General features: G+C 44.7%; 1 protein-coding gene across 7 annotated transcripts in view; it reads left to right on the top strand.

The window, feature by feature from the left end:
• The window catches only part of RUFY2 (RUN and FYVE domain containing 2), an 80,618-nt gene that overhangs the window by 1,621 nt on the left and 59,013 nt on the right, over positions 1-19,984 (top strand). For all 7 annotated transcript variants that reach the window (XM_067552627.1, XM_067552626.1, XM_067552628.1 and 4 more), the window contains exons 2-4: positions 9,380-9,553; positions 10,091-10,208; positions 18,992-19,093. In XM_067552627.1, the coding sequence (XP_067408728.1) occupies positions 9,380-9,553; positions 10,091-10,208; positions 18,992-19,093 (394 nt within the window). The remainder of the gene's footprint in view (positions 1-9,379; positions 9,554-10,090; positions 10,209-18,991; positions 19,094-19,984) is intronic.

Here is a 19,984-nt window from a genome sequence, read left to right as displayed (position 1 = left end):
TGTATAGTGGAGTTATGAGTAAAATCTGTAACTCATTAACCCCCTCTTTTTGTCTTTGTCCTTTGACTTTAGAGGTGTTAACAGGCCACTCTGGGTTGAATGGGCCCTTAGAATAGGCTCTTTGTGGTTCCCAACCTTTTTGAGTGAAAACCCCACTATTTAACACTAGGTAAAACACGTGCCCCCACCCCCTCACCAGCCATAAACACATATAACGATAATAATAATACGTTACTCTTACTTGAGTAAGAAGCTAAGCCTTCCCTGGTGCAGCCGCCTCTGCATGCCTCATGTGGCCCTGCCTCTTCCCATCCCTCGTGGACTGAGGGTAATGGAGGTGGGCCCTGGCGGCTTGACCAGGGCTGCTCCAGGCCCCCACTGGCACGGAGCTGCTCCTCTATGGCCGGGCACTGGTTGGTGCAGGGATGGGGAGGGCTGCTCCTCCGTTCCATCTGGAGTGGCGCTTGGGACTGTTGTTCCCTTGCGGGGCTGCTCCTCCGCTCCGGCCGGCAGAGAGCTTGGGGGGCTAAATGACCTCAATATTATTGAAGCCTCACGGACCCTCTGTAATCTTTGGCACCCCTCCCTGAGGGAGTCCCACACCCCAGGTTGGGAAGCATTGCTTTAGAATATGTGCTAAGTGCTTATGCTAAACAATCTGTTCACCTCGCTGTGATACTTGGAGTACCTTACCTTTCCCATATATCACCCTGTTGGTGGCTCGAAAACTTGTCTCTTTCCCCAACAAAAGTTAGTCCAATAAAAGATATTACCTTACCCACCTTATTTCTCTAGTGCAGTGGTCTCCAAATTTTGGGCCATGCTCTGCTCCCCTAGGGGGGTGCAGAGGAACATTTGTGGGGGTATGGTGGGACCCAGGCCAGCCTCCACAGGGAGGAAGCGCCATCCAGCCCTACTCTGTCTCCGCTCCCGGCCCCCAGATCTGGCACCAGCCCAGCTTCAGCCCCAGCCCCACTCCCTGCTCTGCCCTCAGGCCAATTTTGCCTTCATTCCCTCTCTACCTCCAGCTCTAGTTCTGCCCCAGCTGTTCATTCAGCCCAAGCTCCTCTGCTGAGCCAACTGCAGTACTGGGGCGGGACAAAAACAGATACCATTAGTAGTAAGGGGGGGCATGACAGGAAAAGTTTGAGCACCACTGCTCTAGTGCCATATATGAGTAGAGCTCTGCAAATCCACGGATATCTGCCTTAAATCCATGGATCATTTTTGCAGGTTGTGGATTGGATGCGGATACAGATTTTGTATCTGCGCAGGGCTCTATATATGAACAGTCTCATTGACATTCCTGAGTAAAGTGTCCGGGATTTGGCCCTTTATAATTTATTCTGCTCCATTTAGAGGGAGCCTACCAGCAGAGATCTGAGAGTAAAGGCCACTTATAATATATTTGAAAATAGGAGCATAAAAACCAAAATGTTTTTGTATTCCTTTTTTTTTTTTTCCTACTAACAATACATTTTGCAATTAGACACGTTTAAAACAAAATAAGCAAAAACACCCTTCCCTCAAAAAGATTAGTTCTTCGAGTGCTTGCTCATGTCCATTCCACTCTAGGTGTGTGCACACCTCTGTGCATGGTTCCTGGAACATTTTTCCCCTTAGCAGATCCCGTAGGGCCAGCTCTGGCAACCCCTGGAGCCCTGCGCATATGCCACAGTATGTGAGGCACTGCCGGCCCTACACCCCCTCAGTTCCTTCTTTCCGCCCATGACGGTTGCTGGAACTAGCCTTGTTCTCAACAAGTACTATTCCCCTTGTTTGAACTTGTTTGTTATTCTAAGTTAGTTTTAGTTAGTTAAGTAGTTGTTAAGTGTATTTAGAGTAGTTAGAGATAAGGCATGTCACTGCGGGGACTTAGAGCGGCAGGTGCAGCAGGAACCAAGCGACTCCCACTACCGCTACCTTAAGTGCTTCGTGGAAGCGCACAGAAAAGAAAAATGTAAGATCTGCAGGCCTTTCAAACCAAGGACACAAAAGGACCGAGAAATCCGGTTGAAAGCCCTGTTGATGGAGGCAGCGCTTCGCCCGGAGTCTGAGCCGGCCTGCTCCACCTCGGCACCGAGCGTGACCTCGGTGCAGAGCGCACCACCGGCACCGGCCTTGACTCAGCACCGTGCAACATCACCAGCACCAAAGAGGAAGAAGCAGCACGTGGAACGCGGACACTCTCCTGGGCCATCGGTATGGGCAGGGTTGAACATGGAGATGCACCGGACCCAGCCCGTTGAATCTTCTTCAGTGCCTGCATCTCTGGTCAGGGAGCCTCCCCCGACTTCTGGGAGTGGGAGAGTGCCCCTGCCGATGCCATCGACACCGGAGGCTTTTCAGGTGGCAAGAGCCTTATTGGCCTTGCCTACACCACCTCCCTCCCCTCCTCCACCGAGGGAGAAGGGGCTGGTGTCACAGGGAAAACCCGCGTTGGGTCCCCCTGAAGGGCAGTGGAGATCCCCGGTACGGGGAGGAAGATCTCCTGCCGGATGGCCTCGGGGGTAGAGCAGAGCTGCTCCCCCAGCAATCACTCCAGGTCAACGTCGTCGAGCCAACCTGCTTCAACACAGGATGCGGAGTCTCCCTCTTGGCGCCGACATTGATCTCTGGCACTGGAGGCAGCACATGCCAGGAGGTGGTACCGGTTGAGGTCTGCCAGGCGGCGCTCAGACAGCTCCCGTTCCAGATCCCTGGCACCGAGGAGTTCGCCCGCACCGAGGCAGTGCAGAACCTAGTCGCCATCGGAGGACCTGGCACCGAGTTTACCCTCACCGAGGCGGCAGAACCCCGTCGCCATCAGAGGACCCGGCACCGCGCAGTCCACGACTTGGAACCCGCTTGCTGGAGTCTGGCTTGGCACCGAGGAGTTCGAAATGGCGCCGACCTCGGTCACCGAAGGGGTCTGCAGGACCGCAAGGCAAGCGGCATTGGAAATCTTCGGTACTGAGACAATGCTCTGGTACCTCAGGCTCTTCGGAGCACACCTCCATTTGTCGGTACCACTCCCAGTGACGGAGGCAGTCTTTGTCGTCCTCCAGGTTGGAGGTGTCAAGAGGGTGGTCCCTGGCACGGAAGGGTGCCCAGGACCGAAGATGTGCATGGCACTGCCGGTCCAGTGACTCGGGGTCTCCCAGGGAGGACAGTCGTTGGTAGAGCCAATGCCCCCACGAAGTGTCACAGCCTGTGGCTCAGTCAGCCCCGGGTTGGCCCCAGGGTCAATGGCCGCAACAATGGCCTTATTGGGCTCCATGGGGTATCCAGATGGGGCCGGGGCCCCAATCCATTCTGTCATCGGGGGTGCAGTCCATGCCTCCGGCACAGAAGGAGGCCCATAGACACCACTCCTTGGACGAGGAGTCGGACCCCATGGAGGGACCCTCAACGGGTGCAACCCTTCGCCAGGAGGGGGCGCACCCACGGGATGCGCCTTGGCAGTCCTCTTCCTCCTCACCAGACGAGGCAGTCTCCCGGGACCACTCGGCACCACTGGAGGATTTCAGGGCGCACCAGGAGTTGCTCAGGAGGGTGTCCTCCAGCTTGGGGTTGGAGGTGAAGGGGCCGAGGATAGCCTTTTTAATGTGCTGTCAGCGGCGCGCTAGCGAGAGTGGCCCTTCCAGTCCACAAAAGGGTCCTTAAAATTGTAAAGGCCCTGTGGCAAACTCCTTCCTCGGTCGCTCCTACGTCAGAGGTGGCCGAGAAAAAGTATTATGTCCCAGCCGAAGGGTTTGAGTATTTGTTCACTCACCCCGCCCCAGGTAGATGCGGCTAACCAGAGAAAGAGGCAAGGTCAGCCAGGGTCCACTCCCAAGAACAAAGATAATAAAAAGCTGGATTTGTTTGGGAGAAAGGTTTATTCCACGGGAAGCCTGCAGTTCAGGATTACCAACCATCAGGCCCTCCTTGGTAGATATAATTTCAACCTGTGGGATTCCCTCAGGTGGTTCGCTGAGGCCCTGCCCCAGGACTAGGCCGCAGACTTTAACACCATCATGGAGGAAGGAACCACAGTGGCTAGGGCAGCGCTCCAGACGTCCTGTGATGCTGCTGCCTCGGCGGGCAGGGCCATAGCCTCCACCATCTGCATGATAAGGTGCTTGTGGCTGCAATCCTCGGGCCTCTCCCAGGAGGTGCAGCAGTCTATTCAGGACCTCCCCTTTGATGGGTCGGTCCTATTCTCCGACCAGACCGATGCGAAGTTGCACGATCTGAAGGACTCCAGGGCCACGCTTTTCCAGGCGTCAGTCACGGCCCCCACCGAGGCCTTTCCAACCTTCTAGGGATAGGAATAGGGGGTTTAGAAGGAGAAATCAGCCCCTCCAGCTCATCCTCTGCTCCCCAGCAAGGGCCCTCTAAGAGGTCGGGCAACCAGAGGAGATAATTTTGATGGTGCACCTGAGGGTGGCACCCCAACTGCTCTCCTGGATCCGCTCCGCCCCTTTCTAAACAGGGTAAAGCCCTTCTATCCCGAATGGGCAAAGATCACTTCAGACCATTGGGTCCTGGGGATAGTCTCAGGGGGCTATGCCCTTCTGTTTACATCTACTCCTCTCCCCCCCCCCAACAAGCCTCCCCCTCCGTCCCTCTTCAGGGACCCCTGTCATGCGCAACTCCTCTTGCAGGAGGTGGACACCCTCCTCAACATAGGAGCGGTGGAAATGGTCCCTCAAGGCAGAAGGGGTTCTATTCGAGATACTTCCTTATCCCCACACAGTGGCTGGCTCCCACTACCAGTTTACAGCCCTACCCTTTGGCCTGTCTTCAGGTCCAAGGGTGTTCACCAAGTGCACGGTGGTAGCGGCTGCCCACTTCAGATGAAAGGGTGTGCAAATTTTTTCCTTACTTGGATGATTGGCTGATCAGAGGCAGGTCCAGGTCCCAAGTGCAGGAGAGTGTGACCCAAACTTGCTCCACATGCAGCAGGCTGGGACTGCTCATAAATGAGCAGAAGTCCCCACTAACCCCAGTGCAACGGATAGAATTCATTGGGGACACCCTGGACGCTTCCCAGGCCAGAACCTTCCTGCCTCAGCCACGTTTCGAGGCAATGGTCTCTATCATCTCAAAGCTGCAACGATGCCCCATGACAATAGCCAGGCACTGCCTACAGCTGTTAGGCCACATGGCAGCCTGCACGTATGTAGTGAGGTTAGCTTGCCTGAGGCTTAGACCACTTCAGGCATGGTTGGCCTCGGTATATGGTCTGAGCAGACACCCATTGGACCGGGTGGTCACAGTTCCCCCGCCCATCTTAGCCTCCCTAAACTTGTGGCGGACACGGAGGGCAGTGATGAGGGGCATTCCGTTCAGGGAGCTGGTCCTGGCGGTCACCCTAATTTCTGACGCTTCAGATGTAGGATGGGGAGCCCACATCAGCACCAATCTAGGCACTCAGGGGCTCTGGTTGGGGGAGGTGAGGCGCCTGCACATCAATGTGAAGGAGCTGAGGGCCATTCGCCTAATGAGCAAAGTGTTTCTCCGATGCCTGACAGGCAGAGTGGGGTACAGGTGCTGATGGACAAGACCACAGCCACATTTTACATAAACAGGCGGGGGGGAGCTCGCTCCTCAGCCCTCTTCATGGAAGCTATCTGTCTGTGGGACTTTGCCGTGAGGCGTGATTTCCTCTTGACTGCGTCTCACCTCCTGGGAGTGAGGAATGATGAGGCGGATTGCCTCAGCAGGTCGTTTCTGTCCTGGCATGTCGTTGCGCCCGGAGGTGGTAGCTATGATCTTCCAGAAGTGGTCCAGTTGGGGAATGCCCCTATTCCTGGCAACATGGAACACAAAGTGCCTGAGGTTCTGCTCCCTCCGGGGTCGTGAGGCTGGGTCGATTTCCGATGCATTCCTCATGGACTGGACAGGGACCCTCATGTACGCGTTTCCACCTATTCTGCTCCTGCCCAAGGTCCTGTTGAAAATAGAGGGACAGGACGGATGTTATGCTCATTGCTCTGGCTGGGCTGAGACAGCACTGGTTCAGCGTGCTGCTGGACCTTTTGATTGCCCCACTTCTGGAGCTCCCGAGGCGGCACGACCTTCTATCGCAGGACCATTGTCGCCTGTTGCACTCGGACCTGGAGGCTCTGTGGCTGACGGAGGGAGAGAGAGCCTGCTCAGTGCAGGTCCAGCAAGTCCTTCTTGGCAGCAGGAAACCTTCTATGCAGGTCATGTATCGGGCTAAGTGAAAATGGTTTACCTCTTGGGCGGAGTCCCGGGGCATTCTACCCAGCCTCTCGCCTATACAGGTGATCCTGGAGTACCTGCTCCAGCTAAAGCTCCAGGGTCTGGCGCTGGCCTCACTGAAGGTTCAGCTGGTGGCCATTTCGGCCTTCCATCAGCCGCTAGTGGGGAGATCGCTGTTCTCCCATCCCATGTCGGTCAGGTTCGTCAAGGGGTGGAGAGGCTTTATCCGCAGGTCTGTGACCCGATGCCTCCCTGGGATCTCAACCTGGTCCTCTTGAGACTCACGGGGGCCCCCCTTTGAACCTATGGCTTCATGCCCTCTGCTCATGCTTTAATGGAAGGTAGCCTTCCTGGTGGCCATAACCTCAGCTAGGAGGGTCTCTGAGATTAGGGCCTTGAACTCGGAGCCCCCTTATACAGTATTCTATAAGGATAAAGTACAGTTGAGGCTGCATTCAGCCTTCCTGCCCAAGGTGGCTTTCTAATTTCATTGTAATCAAGATATTTTTCTTCCCGTGTTTTTTCCCAAACCGCACGGTTCAGAGGAGGAGAGGAGATGGCATCTCCTTGTGGATTACATCATGCAACAAGTTCTGCTACAGGCAGGTGTGGGTGCCACTTCCAGGAACCATCACAGCGCACTTAACCAGAGCTCAAGCCTCATCTACAGCCTTTTTGGAGAGAGTGCCTCTGCAGGACATCTGGAAAGCTGCCACCTGGTCATCAGTGCATACCTTTACGTCTCACTATGCCATCGTCCAGCAGGCGAGAGAGGACACGGGATTCGGCAAAGCAGTGCTGAGGGGCAGTTCACCAGTAACTCCAACCCACCTCCAAGGTACTGCTTGTTAGTCACCTATAGTGGAATGGACATGAGCAAGCACTCGAAGAAGAAAACAAGGTTACTTAGCAGTAACTGATGTTCTTCGAGATGTGTTGCTCATGTCCATTCCACAACCCACCCCCCGTCCCCGCTGCCAGATCTGCTAAGGGGAAAAAAGTTCTGGGAACCATGCATGGAGGCGTGCACACATCTATAGTGGAATGGAGATGAGCAACACATCTCGAAGAACATCAGTTACTGGTAAGTAACCTCATTTTTCAAACTAGTTAGAGATAAGAGAGTGAGGATTAAAAGGGTAGTAGATGTAGAAACATGGGAAGGGCACCCTAAAAAAAAAAAAAAAAAAAAGAAAGTATATGATGGGCCAGTGAAATATAGGGGATTTGCAGCATACCGCTAAAGATATATGAAACATATCTATTGAAGGGGGGAATTTTGCAATTTAGGAATCTACTCTGTTTCCCCCCATAAGTATAATTGCTTGTACTGAGAATTGTAGTTATTGGATTGAAAGGGAGATATGCAATAGTTTTAACGTTCTGGTGTAAATTTTATTTGATTTTTTTTTTCTTAGAATAATGCCTATACCATAATAACTTTTTTGATCAGTGGTCAATAGATTAAACATAGAACTCTCAGTTTTGTTACCTTTTTAGAATGGAATTGCTTGTCCTAAGTGTGTTTGGTAAAATAGCTTATATTTTACCCCTATTAAATACAATAAAAAAAAAAAATTCGGTGTCAGACAGTCTTATGGTACCCATCCTGATCCAGTTGGGGTCCACAGAAGTTTTACCATTCACTTCAGTGGGCACTCAGGCACACTGAGACAACTTTATTAACACCTTATATGTCATGCCAAAAAGAGAATTGAGGATAGACCCCATTGTACTGGAGTAAGAGTCTCTACATTTAAATGTATATTAAAAGGCTATATTATTGTCATAGATGTATATGTATATATGGTGATGAGACGATTTTCAAGGAGTTGCACATGATTTGGCGGCACAGCTCAGTTGACTTTAATGAGAGCTTTGCAGCTAAAATGCTTTGAAAATGAAGGGGTGTATACATGCAGCTCTGGAAGTTCAAAGTAGAGTAATTAACTGTAGATTCAAAAATTATGAGTCAGGCCCCAAAATATCACAAGGTTGGATTAAAAATCATGAGATTTAAAAAAAATACATTTTGCGTTATTTTATTTGCCTTGTCAAATTTTTATTTATGACAGTAAGGGCTAGCAACTTACTTAAAAAAATAAGAAAAAAGGGGGGAAAAAAAGCTGAGTTTTTCAGTGATCTCCTTGATTCCAGCAGTTAGGACTTTAAGAGAAACAAATAGGATGAGGCTCATGATAAAATTATGCGATTTGGCATTACTGGATTAAGTATCATGACCAGTATAATAGTTATAACTCCCTTAATCATTCTTCATTTTATCAGAAAGGTATGAGTCTATTGTTAAAGTGCCCAAAGAGATACTGTCAACTAGTTTAAGGCCCCAATTTAAATTGTTTTGGAAAGTTTTATGTATTATGGGTAGAAGTGTTTTAATGAAATGTTAAAAAATACAGAAAAGAAAACTTTTTTTTGTGTCCATTTTAAACTTTCCTATGTAGAACTGTAAACCAAAACTACAATATTGTGCTAGTGTGAGGAACTATGTCCTGATCCTACAAATGCTTATGCATGTGCTTAACCATGTTCTTCTCATAGAATGTAGTCAGTGGAACTACTTACGTGTGTAAAGTTAAATGTAGGGCTAAGTCTTTGTGTAATTAGAGCCACAATAGAAACTGTTTATATGTAAAAGAGATAACTGACATTTGTTTCTATGCTGGATATATAATTTGGGTTCAAATAATATTGCTGGATATACTATATTAATGAGAGACACCTCTTATACTAATGTGAACACAACTTTGGTATCATAGAAGAGTCTCTGAGCCCTGTTAATCAGCTGATTTATTTTTCCCCATTCCTTTTTCCATATTCATTATCAATACTGCTTTCACTTTGTCTTCCAAGCCAAGCTAGCTTGCCCTTCTAGTCCTGACCAATACTGAGATGAATTGAGACAATAGTATGACTCAAAATTATGACATCCTATATAGTGCATGGAAGAATGGAAGGCAATAACAGCCTACTTCATTTGTATTTACATATTACACAAACAAGATGTGTAGGCGTGTTTGTTTTGGAGTGCACTGTGACTTTGTAGCCGTTAATGGATTTTATTCTTTTAACTAAATCCGGATTAAGATCAAATTGCTTTGAAGAGGAAAGCATTTAGTGATTTTTTTTCTTTAATAGTTGAAATATGCTTATTTTCCCATTGTTTTAGCTGTAAAAGACCCCACAGCTGTAGAAAGAGCAAATTTACTGAACATGGCTAAATTGAGTATCAAGGGACTGATTGAATCAGCTTTGAGTTTTGGCCGTACTCTGGATTCTGACTATCCACCTTTGCAACAGTTCTTTGTCGTTATGGAGCACTGCCTTAAACATGGTCTTAAAGGTGCAGTAATCATTTTATTCATGTATTTCCTGTCCCAAATCATTCTGAAATTTTGTTTGCAGAATGTGATGAATTATCCTCTTTGTACAACAATTTGAATATGCAAAGCACTCTGTGATAAGTCTGAAAAATTGATAACCATAACAAACATTTTTTTACATACTTACACTCTTTTCCCCCTTTGTAAGTCACCTATGACTATATATGTTTTGTCAGTTACAGGATCAAATGCATGTTACTTGTATCTTGATTTCCTCTTACTGGTACATTGATGTGTTTATGCTTCAGCAGATCTATTTTAAACATGGAAACAGAATTGCTGATTTATAAGATTCTTTTTAGAAGTTCCCAAACCACTGTCACTTATTTTTAAAGGTCTAATTAAAGCTTGTTATATAAATATATTTGAAGTACAGTTGTTTAATACAATGTATATAGACAATTTCTAACCCAAGTATGCTGGGTGTAAATATATGTGATAGAGTGAACTAAGCAACTTAAATTGTCAACTGAATTATTATATTTTCCTTTTCTTAGTAAAAAAATCTTTTCTAAGTTACAATAAAACAATCTGGGGCCCACTGGAACTTGTGGAGAAGTTGTACCCAGAAGCTGAGGAGATAGCAGCTAGCGTCAGAGATTTACCTGGCCTCAAGTGAGTAGTGTTGACATATTTTTGCAGTAAAGGTTTAGGGCCTGATCCAGTGCCCATTAGAGTCAATACAAGAGCTCTTGTTGATTTCAGCAGGCATTAGGTCAGGCCTTTAAGGAGCAAAATATATTGTGGCAAAAGTAGTACATGAATTTTAAGATACCATGTTGAGAGAATTTAGAAGAACCTTTCTCACATTGAGGAAGCTAAATACTTTTAAAAATGAAATGCCTTTTATTGTGTTTATAATATCCTTATGTCTTAGTTGTACTAATTTTCCAAATGTTGCACAAAAATAGTATAACAAAGAATGTCCTGTAGGTTAATTTGTGACCAGTAACCTGCCTGCCTTCCCATTCTTAGTTTGTTCAGACATTAAATGAAATCTTGTCTCTGTTTCCAACATCTAGGGGGAATATACTGTATTTGATACCAGTCAGAGTTGCTGGTTATATCTAATTATTGGGCAGAAAAAATAGAGTGACTGAGGTAGTCTTGTAAATGCTTAAATATTTTTGGTGCACTGGTGTTTTTTAGAATTCTCAAGTTTACTTGTTTATAGCTACTCTTACTTCATGTACAGGATGCTCCAATGGCATCAGCTGGAGGATGTAACTCTAATCCTCGTATTGTGGCAGAGAGCACAGTCACTAGACCATTGCATTGACTCTCTGTGATGAAGTTTAGTTTGTTTCATATGTTACGATATGTATAGCTTCTAAAAGAGTTTCCCAGTTTGTTATATATTCATCCTCTTTGCATTTTGTTCAATGTCTGGGACACATTTTTACTAACATAAAGATATCTTGAAAAGAAATAAGGTCTAAAGATAGAGCTGCGCAAACTTCACAGGATTCATTTTGTGTGGACCACAAGGAATGGACCTCCCTGTACAGGTTTGTAGTGGATGTCCACGTTTCTCTCTCAGATCCCCCAAAGACTTTGTGAGGATTTGAAAAGAGGGGGGATGAGGGGTGACAATTATACTGCGGCCCCAACCTGTAGGGCCCCCTAAACTTCTGTAACTGAGGTGAAATGGAAGGGGGTAGACCCCCCAGCAAGCGTGATATATCTAGGCCACAAATTTCTTTTGATGGGCCTGTTTGCAAGATATTCTCCAAATTCTTTCTAAATAAAATAAAATGTGTTTTTCAAACTTCTATTGTAAACATTTTTAAAAGGACACCGTCAGATTAAGAATAAAATATTTTTCTTGCCTGTATTGGTATTAGTATCTAAATCAATCAAAAAGAAATAACATTTAAAATAAATTATATTTTACCATTTATGTTGTTTTACTTTCTACATAGTGCTTTTCTTGGACAATTAAAATAGAGTAATTGTTTTCACTCTTAGGTTCTCATAGGGTAGCACAGCACTGCAGTGTTTGTGTTGCTAACATTGCTGGAAAATGTTGGCATCCAAACAAAAACTATTTTTCTTCAAATATTTTCAAAAATAGATTCATGAAAACATTTCTAATTACAGGGGTGGATAAAAATCAATGATTTAAACATTTTTAAGTTGAATTTTTTATTTAAATTAAATACAATACATTTTTCTTTTGGAAAAAAAATTGTTCAAAATTAAATTTGAAATTATGACAACCTATATTAAGGCCTAAAATAATTCTAGTCTATTAAAATAATTTAAATTAAAAAAAAAGATACATCAGTGAGCCCTCCTCAAATTTTAATGGGTCAAAAAGAGTGGTGTATTTTTAATCATATACAGAATTAGGAGGAAAACATCTTTAACTTTTGAGGTTAACTCAAGCTTTAAAGATATGTCAGAATGGTATGTACTTCATTAAGTATCTGTATTATTTTCAGTTTTTGTAATGGAGTGAATGCTGGTATTTACATTTTTCCAAATGTGAATACTTTTGTTTTCTGTTACATAGAAAAGCTTTTGTCTTAATTACTTGTGGTTTTAGTTTAGCTAGCAGGTGCAGAAAAAATATTTTCTTAATTTGGACCAGCTCACTCAAAGATGAGTAACGGACTGGGATTTAAAAAATCAGGAAAGCTTGTTTTTTGTCTTCCTATCTTTGGGGGAAAAATAGGTTTGGAGAATATGAGATCTAGGTAAGGGAAATGGAGTGACCCAAGAACCTCTTAATGCGAACTGACAAGAGGGATTACAGGGATCTCCTAGATCTGGCCTGTACATTCCAGTTCACCAAAGTGTGCCATGTGAGGACTGAAATGAAAGCCAGTATCACATTTGTCATCAATATCATTGTGAAACTTATGTGCGGGTGTTGTGTAAGGACTTATGTATATACATTGTAAATCACATTCTTAAAGTCCGTGTCTGGGGACTGGTCACCAGCAAAGGCGAAAAGCGGGTTTTTCTCCAGGCAAGAGATGTTTCTTCTTTGAGTTTATTCTTCATGTGGGTATGCGTGCGCACAGTGTGCCTGAATCCAGAGATTTTTAGTAAGCACTGTCCATTGGTCCACTCGTGCACAGTAGTTCTCCTTATGCTGTGAACCGAGGGTGCGGTGCAGACCAATGCCTCTCCAGTTCCTTCTTACCACCGCATGGCCTAAGTCGGAATTCTATGTGTCTTTTTCTATCTTCCTTTGTTTTAATACCTGTTAATACAAATTGCAAATAGATTTAAGTAGATTAGATTTAATTTAAAAAACATATTTTTAGTGTTTTTATAGTATAATTTACTTTGTTCTCCCTTCCTTAGGGAGCTTTCTTCTTGTGGAGAAGGACTATACCATGAGTCCCAGGATTTAAGAGCTGTGTCTCCCGCCTCCCTCGTTTTCTGTCAGCGACAAATGCCAATGTTGCCTTTATTGCCTGGGGGAGGCTCACATCGTCACCATATGCAGTATCTGCCATTCTTTCTATCCCTGAACTTGTGAAGGATGAGCGCTCTGCCTGCAGAAACACATCATGGACCAGGCTGTGAAGCCCCATTTAGAATCGGGCTGTGGAGACCTGCCCATACAATGGCCTCGGACTACGAGGACTTTGAAACATGAGTTCTGAAGAGAGGTTAACACACTTAACTGTAAGAAACCCTCTCACTAGAGTAGGGGACATGACCATAGGCATAAGGACATATCTCCATCCAGATCTCCCTCTAAGAGAAAGGATGTCTCCTGGTCTCAGTCTAAGTTAGGTGAGTCCTCATGCATGGATTCTAAAGAGTTAGGTTCATGTAAACCTTCCATTCAAGAAGATAAAGTGCAAAATATGGGATCTGATGGTACCAGTTCCGGATCCACCCCACAAACCAAAAGATTGGGACCCACCAGTCCTGTCTGGAAGCTCTGTGCTGGACAGTTTTGATTTTGTGTGGTATCCTTTGAATACTAGACTGTTGGATGCCCCAAATCTGCTGGTCCCCTTCTCAGGGCCTCTCCAAATTCCAGGAAGAACTGAAACCTTTACCTTGCTAGATGTATTTTCACTCTGTTCTATCCACAATCTCCTCATTTATCTGGCCCGATCCTCCTTAAAGACATCTCTATGCCCAAAGAAACCATCTAAAGGAGAAAGAGATCATCACCTACTGCATCCTCAACTCAGATCATCCTCCCATCAGTACCAATGGCACCAGCAGTAGAGCAGGAAGGAGCCTATAATTTCATTGAGGAAATCTGAGATCCAGATGAGTCTTCCCCATCCTCCCCGTGGGAAACAGGCCTGGACAGAACCCACTGAAGTTATTGGAACTATTCACTTCCTTTGGGATATAGCTGCACAGGGGACATTTGGTACCCGATCCCTTGGGACCCTCCCCCACCGGTTGATTCTTTTTACTGGCTTTATTGGGCCCCGTGAGATCCATGTAACCAATGTTCTGGAACTGTACAAGAGTCACACTGACCCTCCTTTCCTAGCCAATACCAACTGGCTCCATCTGAGTTTGTGGAGGAAGAAGTTGAGCTGGATCCACCAGTTCCTCTGGACATGTCGTCTTCTTCACTTGATGAAGCGGTTGCTCCATCCTTTCCCTCCCCTCTGATGACAACAAGCAGTACCAGGAACTGTTACAGAGGGCAGCAATCAAGCTCCAAATACTTCTTGAGGAGGTCCAGGACACACACCCGGGTCTGTTGGACATACTTCAGTTTTATGGCCCTTTGAAGGTGGCCCTTCCATTCAGTCAGGCCATTTTGGAACCCCTCAGATCTGCGTGGCTTGCCCCTGCCTCTTGTGTCCCTACTCTGAAGAGGACTGAAAAGTTAGACTTCATGCCAGCTAAAGAGACAGAGTTTTTATTACCCAGTGCCCAACTCTTTAGTGGTGCAAGCAGCTACAGAAAGTACTTTTGGACTAGCTACAAACCCAGGGTCTTCACAAAAGTTCTTTCACTGGTGGCAGCTTGGATGAGAAAAAACAGCTTTACTGTCTTTCCATATCTTGATGACTGACTCCTGACAGGTAGATCCAGCAGGGAAATCCAGTTGACAACCCTATTCCTACTCCATTTACTATCTTCCCTGGAAATCTGTCTCAACGAAGAAAAGTTCTATAGATTTCACAGGAGCAACCCTGGACTTGGCTACAACAAGAGCTTATCTTATGATGGAGAGTTTTCACATCATGGATGAATTGATAAAACAGTTCACTTTCAGGCCTTGGACTATGGTGAGGACCTGTCTTTCCCTCCTAGGCCACATGGCCTTGAGCACATATGTAATACCATTTGCCAGGCTTCATCTCTGCTGCCTACAAACCTGGCTTCAGTCTGTTCGATGAGTCTTCCATTGAATTCTACAGATGAGCTACAGTCACTTATTGTGGGTCCTGAAATGAGACCAAAGACCAGTTTTGGACCTGCAGCCCCATCCCCAAGTGCCACAGGTGAAAACAAGTGTAGATGAATGTGCTCTGAATTTAACTTTATGCTTCGCACATCTCTCCTTGATTTCAGCAATCTGTGAGCTTTCATTCCAAGGTGGCAGAGCCGCCACCATCGGCTAAGAGCTCCCAGATGTTGAGGACAACATTGAGAGATTGGAGGGTTAGCCATGAGAGTGTCTTTGTAATGTGTGCTTGTTCTTCCTCTAAAATGAGTTCCAATATGCAGTTCTCCATAAAAGGCACATGGACCCCTTAAAGAGGCCAAGATGCATATCAATTTGCTGGAATTAAGAGTGGTCCATGGGGCTTGCCCTGCGTTCCTTCCGGTCAGCTGATCCCAAAATATCCAAATGATGAGGGACAATATGATGACTATCTTCTGTGTAAACAAACACTGGTGAACAAGATCTCTCCTGTGTATAGTGACAGTCAGTTTCTGGAATTGGTGTATCAGAAACCACATAACCTTCTTCACAGTATACCCACCGGGTGTGCAGAACTCCCCAGCAGACAGTCTGAGCAGAAATTTTCCCACAGACCATGAATGGGAGATCCATGATTCTGTTCTTAATGAGATCTTCACCTGGTGGGGAATACCAACTTTGGATCTCCTTGCCTTGCAGAAGAACAAGAAACTATCTCTGCTTCAGAACAGCTTTGGACCATGTCTCGAAGGGCAACACCCTGCTGTTGCCACTGCCCTGGATGGACCACCTCAGCTATACCTTCTCTCCCATTCCACTAATACCACAAATCCTGTGAAAAATCTGTTATGACATGGCTTGTGTCATCCTCATCTTGCCAAATTGGCCAGGACAGTTCTGGTTTTCATATCTTGTGAGGATGTCAGCCTGTCTGCTCATCAACATCTGACCTTCCCAAATCTGCTGATGCAACACAGTGGTACATTTAGGCACCCCAGCTCAGGACTTCTGCAACTCAAGGCCTGGTATTTGGATGAGTATCATACAGAGAGAGAGTTCATGTTCAGTGACAGTTCAAACCATTCACAACCAAAGCAGGAAGGATTCTACTAGGAGATGGTGTTTGGCCAGTTGAAAGCATTTCTCTTCTTGATAATAACAATACCAGCTATCCCCAGAGTTTGCTGGGATTCCTGTTATTTTAGAATACCTACTTACCCTTAAGACATCAGCCTCTGTCAATTCTTTACAGGTCCATCTTGCAGGAATCCGTGCCTTTCATCCTTGAATTGTGGACCATACTATCTTTATTCATCCTACAACAACTAGATTTCTGAAGGGACTTCTTAGAAGTAACCCACACCACAATGGGATCTCAGTCTCACCCTTTCCGTTCTCATCAAACCTCCATTCAGTCCACTACCCACCTGTTCTTTGTCTCATTTCTTGAGGAAAGTTGCCTGTCTAATCGCCATCACATTGGCCAGGAAGGTGAGTGAGCTGGAGGACTCATGGCAGATCTGCCATATACCATTTTTCATAAAGAGAAGGTCTCACTTTGCCTCCCTGCAAAATTCATCCCTAAAGTAATGTCAGAATTTCATATGAATCAAACATCCACTTACTGGTATTTTTTTCAAAACCTCATGCCTCTGATGAGGAGAGAAGGCTTCATTCTCTAGATGTCTGACAGGCCCTAGTTTTTAAGCTATAGAAAGCAAAAGCAATTAGAAAAACACCTAGGCTTTTTATCACCCTAGCGCAGTGATCAAGGGATCACTCTTTATCTGCATGGAGATTTTCTAAGTGGATCTCAGGCTGCATCAACCTTTGTTACCAACTGGTTCAGATTCCACCCCAGGAGGGGTGAGAGCCTATTCTGCAAGAATGCAAACAACCTCTGCAACATCTCTGCAGGATATATCTTAACTAGATACCTGGAGCTCCTTACACACCTTTACAAGACATTATGCATTGAGCAGATACAGCTGTGGGGATGTCAGATGTCTGCATTTTTGTACCCACCTCGTGTTTAACTACTGATTAGTAATCTCCCGTGTGTGGAATACACATAGGGGCCAGCACTCAGAGGAGATATGGAGGTTGCTTATCTGTAATTGGAAGTTCTTTGAGATGTGTGGTACCTATCTGAATCCCATCACCCACCCTACATTTTCTTTCTGCGGATCATGAGCTGATTTGTGTTAAGAAAAGGAACTAGAGAGGCATCAGTCTGCACTGCTGTATATACCTTTGGTTCAGTGTACAAGGAGAATAACTGTGCATGGGTGGACCACTGTTTACTAAAAATGTGTCTGGACTCAGGTGCATGGTGAGTATGCATACCCATATGTGGAACACAGACAGACTACACATACCGAAGAACCTCTAGTTACAGGTTGTAACCAACATTTATTCATCTATCTGTTTTCATGTAAATTGACTATTGTTTGGTTCACAGTGGGTCTCCTCCCACCAATCTGAACTAAATGTTAATGAAGGATTGTGAGAACTTCAAAGAGAAAAATAACAGGAAGAAGAAAACATCGGGGATGGGAACCCTCTCTTGAGGTGCACATCAAAGGTTTTCGCTACTATATTTGGGAGACAAGGAAGACATCCTAGAATCCTTCACCTAGGAAGTAAACAAACATCGTGTTTTCTTCATGAAAAGTAGGATTGGTTGAAATCACTTGAGAGAACTTCGGGAGAGATAAGCTGCTCTAGAAAAGAGGGAATCTTGTTAGTTATGTGTGCAGAAGATGTTATGATTTTATTCTATCTGTCGCCATTTGTTTTCAGTATTCTTACTGTCACTTGAATCTCTGTTCTTTGATAATAAACATATTCTTGTTTTCACTATAAATACATCTGTAAGTTCTTTGGTATTAAGCAAAATGCTGATCCTGAGCTGAATCTTACAAGCTTGCCTGGTAATTCTGTGAGTGTGCAGTAGATAAGGGGTTGGATGTTACAAGGATGCTCCGAGGACTTGAAGGTTGGGTGTATGTCTTTGTTAACCTGTATAGAGGGAGTGAGGCCTAGAGGTGTGGAAGGTAGTGTGCTGCCAGAGATGGATGGTTTCAGGGAGTCAATCTATAGCAGGCACAAACAAGACTTCCTCACACAGGTGATGATGAGGTGCCCATTAACTCTGCATGCCCTTAGAGAGCATCACACGTGGAGGCAGATTTTCAAAGATATTTAGACATCTAAAGATGCAGAGAGGTGTCTGGATGGATTTTCATAAGCCGCTAAACAAGCTAGGCATCTAACTCTCAGTGATTTTAACTCTATAGATTTCAATGGGAGTTAGGCACCTGATCTGCTTAGGTATCTAGTGGAATTTTCAAAAAAAGTGCTTATCTTCATCTTTAGGCATCTAAATGCCTTTAGAAAATCTGTCCCAAGGTAACTAAAAATATGGTGTCTATTCACTCACTGCAGTTAATGCTTTCTTTATTTAATAAATCCATTAGTTTTAAATGAAAAATATGTTTAGATACACTTTTTTTCTTGTGTATTCTGGAACAGTGAAGGTAGATTTATTTAACTAATAAAAAATGTAGAATCCTTGTTTTGTACATTGTTTAATTGAATTCCAATTTTCATCCAAATACAACTTGTCCCGAGTAAAAAAAATTATTGTCTAATAAATAAGAAAGGTCATTCACCATTTTCTAAAAAATGTAAAAATTAAGAATGAGTAAATGTATGTTAAGCTATATAATTGCTTAAGTATATATGTAAATATAGTGTATTCTCCTTGTTAATTAAAAGAAATACTAAATTAAGGTAAAGGCGATATTTGGTTGCAAATTAACACATTTTAATGGTTATTCTAACTAAGAGTGTGTTTTTTAGAAAAACAGACAATTGTATCTTGACTGATTATTGAGTATTGTTGAAATAGTAACTTAATACCTTTTTAAGATCTGAATTTCTCTATTAACAAACTGATGACGGTCATGAAGGCAGTAAGACTAACTAATTTATAGCTGTGCCATGATCCATATTTTTTTCTTTGTAGAACACCATTGGGCCGTGCCCGGGCTTGGTTACGATTGGCATTAATGCAAAAAAAAATGGCTGATTATCTACGCTATTTAATTATTCAAAGAGATCTCCTCAGGTTAGTGATTTTGTTGAAATTTTATCTTTAAGTTTTAAACAAAATTTGTTTTGGAAATCAAGTCAATGTTATATTTGACACTGTATCAGATCCTACGATTTAATTGTTTGTGATACTGCAGTTGAAATAAATTTGAATTTCTATTACAAGCCGCATTTAAGATTCAGGCCATAAGGGACTCACCCCTTTTCCTCCCCCCAGGAAACAAAATTTGCTTATCCAGCATTTGCGTGTTATAAACTACAGAAAGTCTCAAGGCTTCTAATGTTGCTCTTGTTACCTGAAAACTGAATAATTGACAAATACCTAGTGTCATGGATCCACAGGATCAGTGCTATGACCCCAGGTTTGGAGCAGTTTTCAAGAGGACTCCCTTTAGTATGCCAGACCCCCTAGAAGTCTCTCTCTTTCTCCAGAGTAAGCCACATGGCTTCACTGCCTCCTTAGACTGGACCTCTGGATCTTCAGCACTCCACCTTCACACTGTGAGCTCTGTTCAGCAAGTCCAACTGAGACAGACTCCTAATCGAGACTTGTACACTTTTCAGGAATTAATGCACCTCACCAAGCATTTGCAGTGACATTCACACAGTGCTGTCAAAGCATTCGTTAATTGGAACACAGCATGGGAAGGATAGTATAGAGAACTGAAGGTTAAAGCATAGTTCATTCTGATTAGCCCAGAGCCCAGCCAAGCTATAGTGAACCCACTGGTTCAAGCTCTGTCTGTCTCGCCATTGGACCTCCTTTGTCAGACTCCAGGTGAAGGCCTTGACTTCTTCCAGCAGCCAACTGTTATCCGCCACCTCATACCTCACCAATCCTTTGATTTTGAGCTTGGGATTGTTGTTCAGCTTCCCTAAGGAGAGATGGGGGAATCCTTATCCTGCT

Source organism: Emydura macquarii, unplaced genomic scaffold (assembly GCF_026122565.2).
Source record: "Emydura macquarii macquarii isolate MOO-44397 ecotype Brisbane River unplaced genomic scaffold, CSIRO-AGI_Emac_v2 contig_1390, whole genome shotgun sequence".
Taxonomy (NCBI): domain Eukaryota; kingdom Metazoa; phylum Chordata; order Testudines; family Chelidae; genus Emydura; species Emydura macquarii.
The sequence above is the reverse complement of the archived record's forward strand: the minus strand, read 5'-3'. Positions and strand labels throughout refer to the sequence as shown.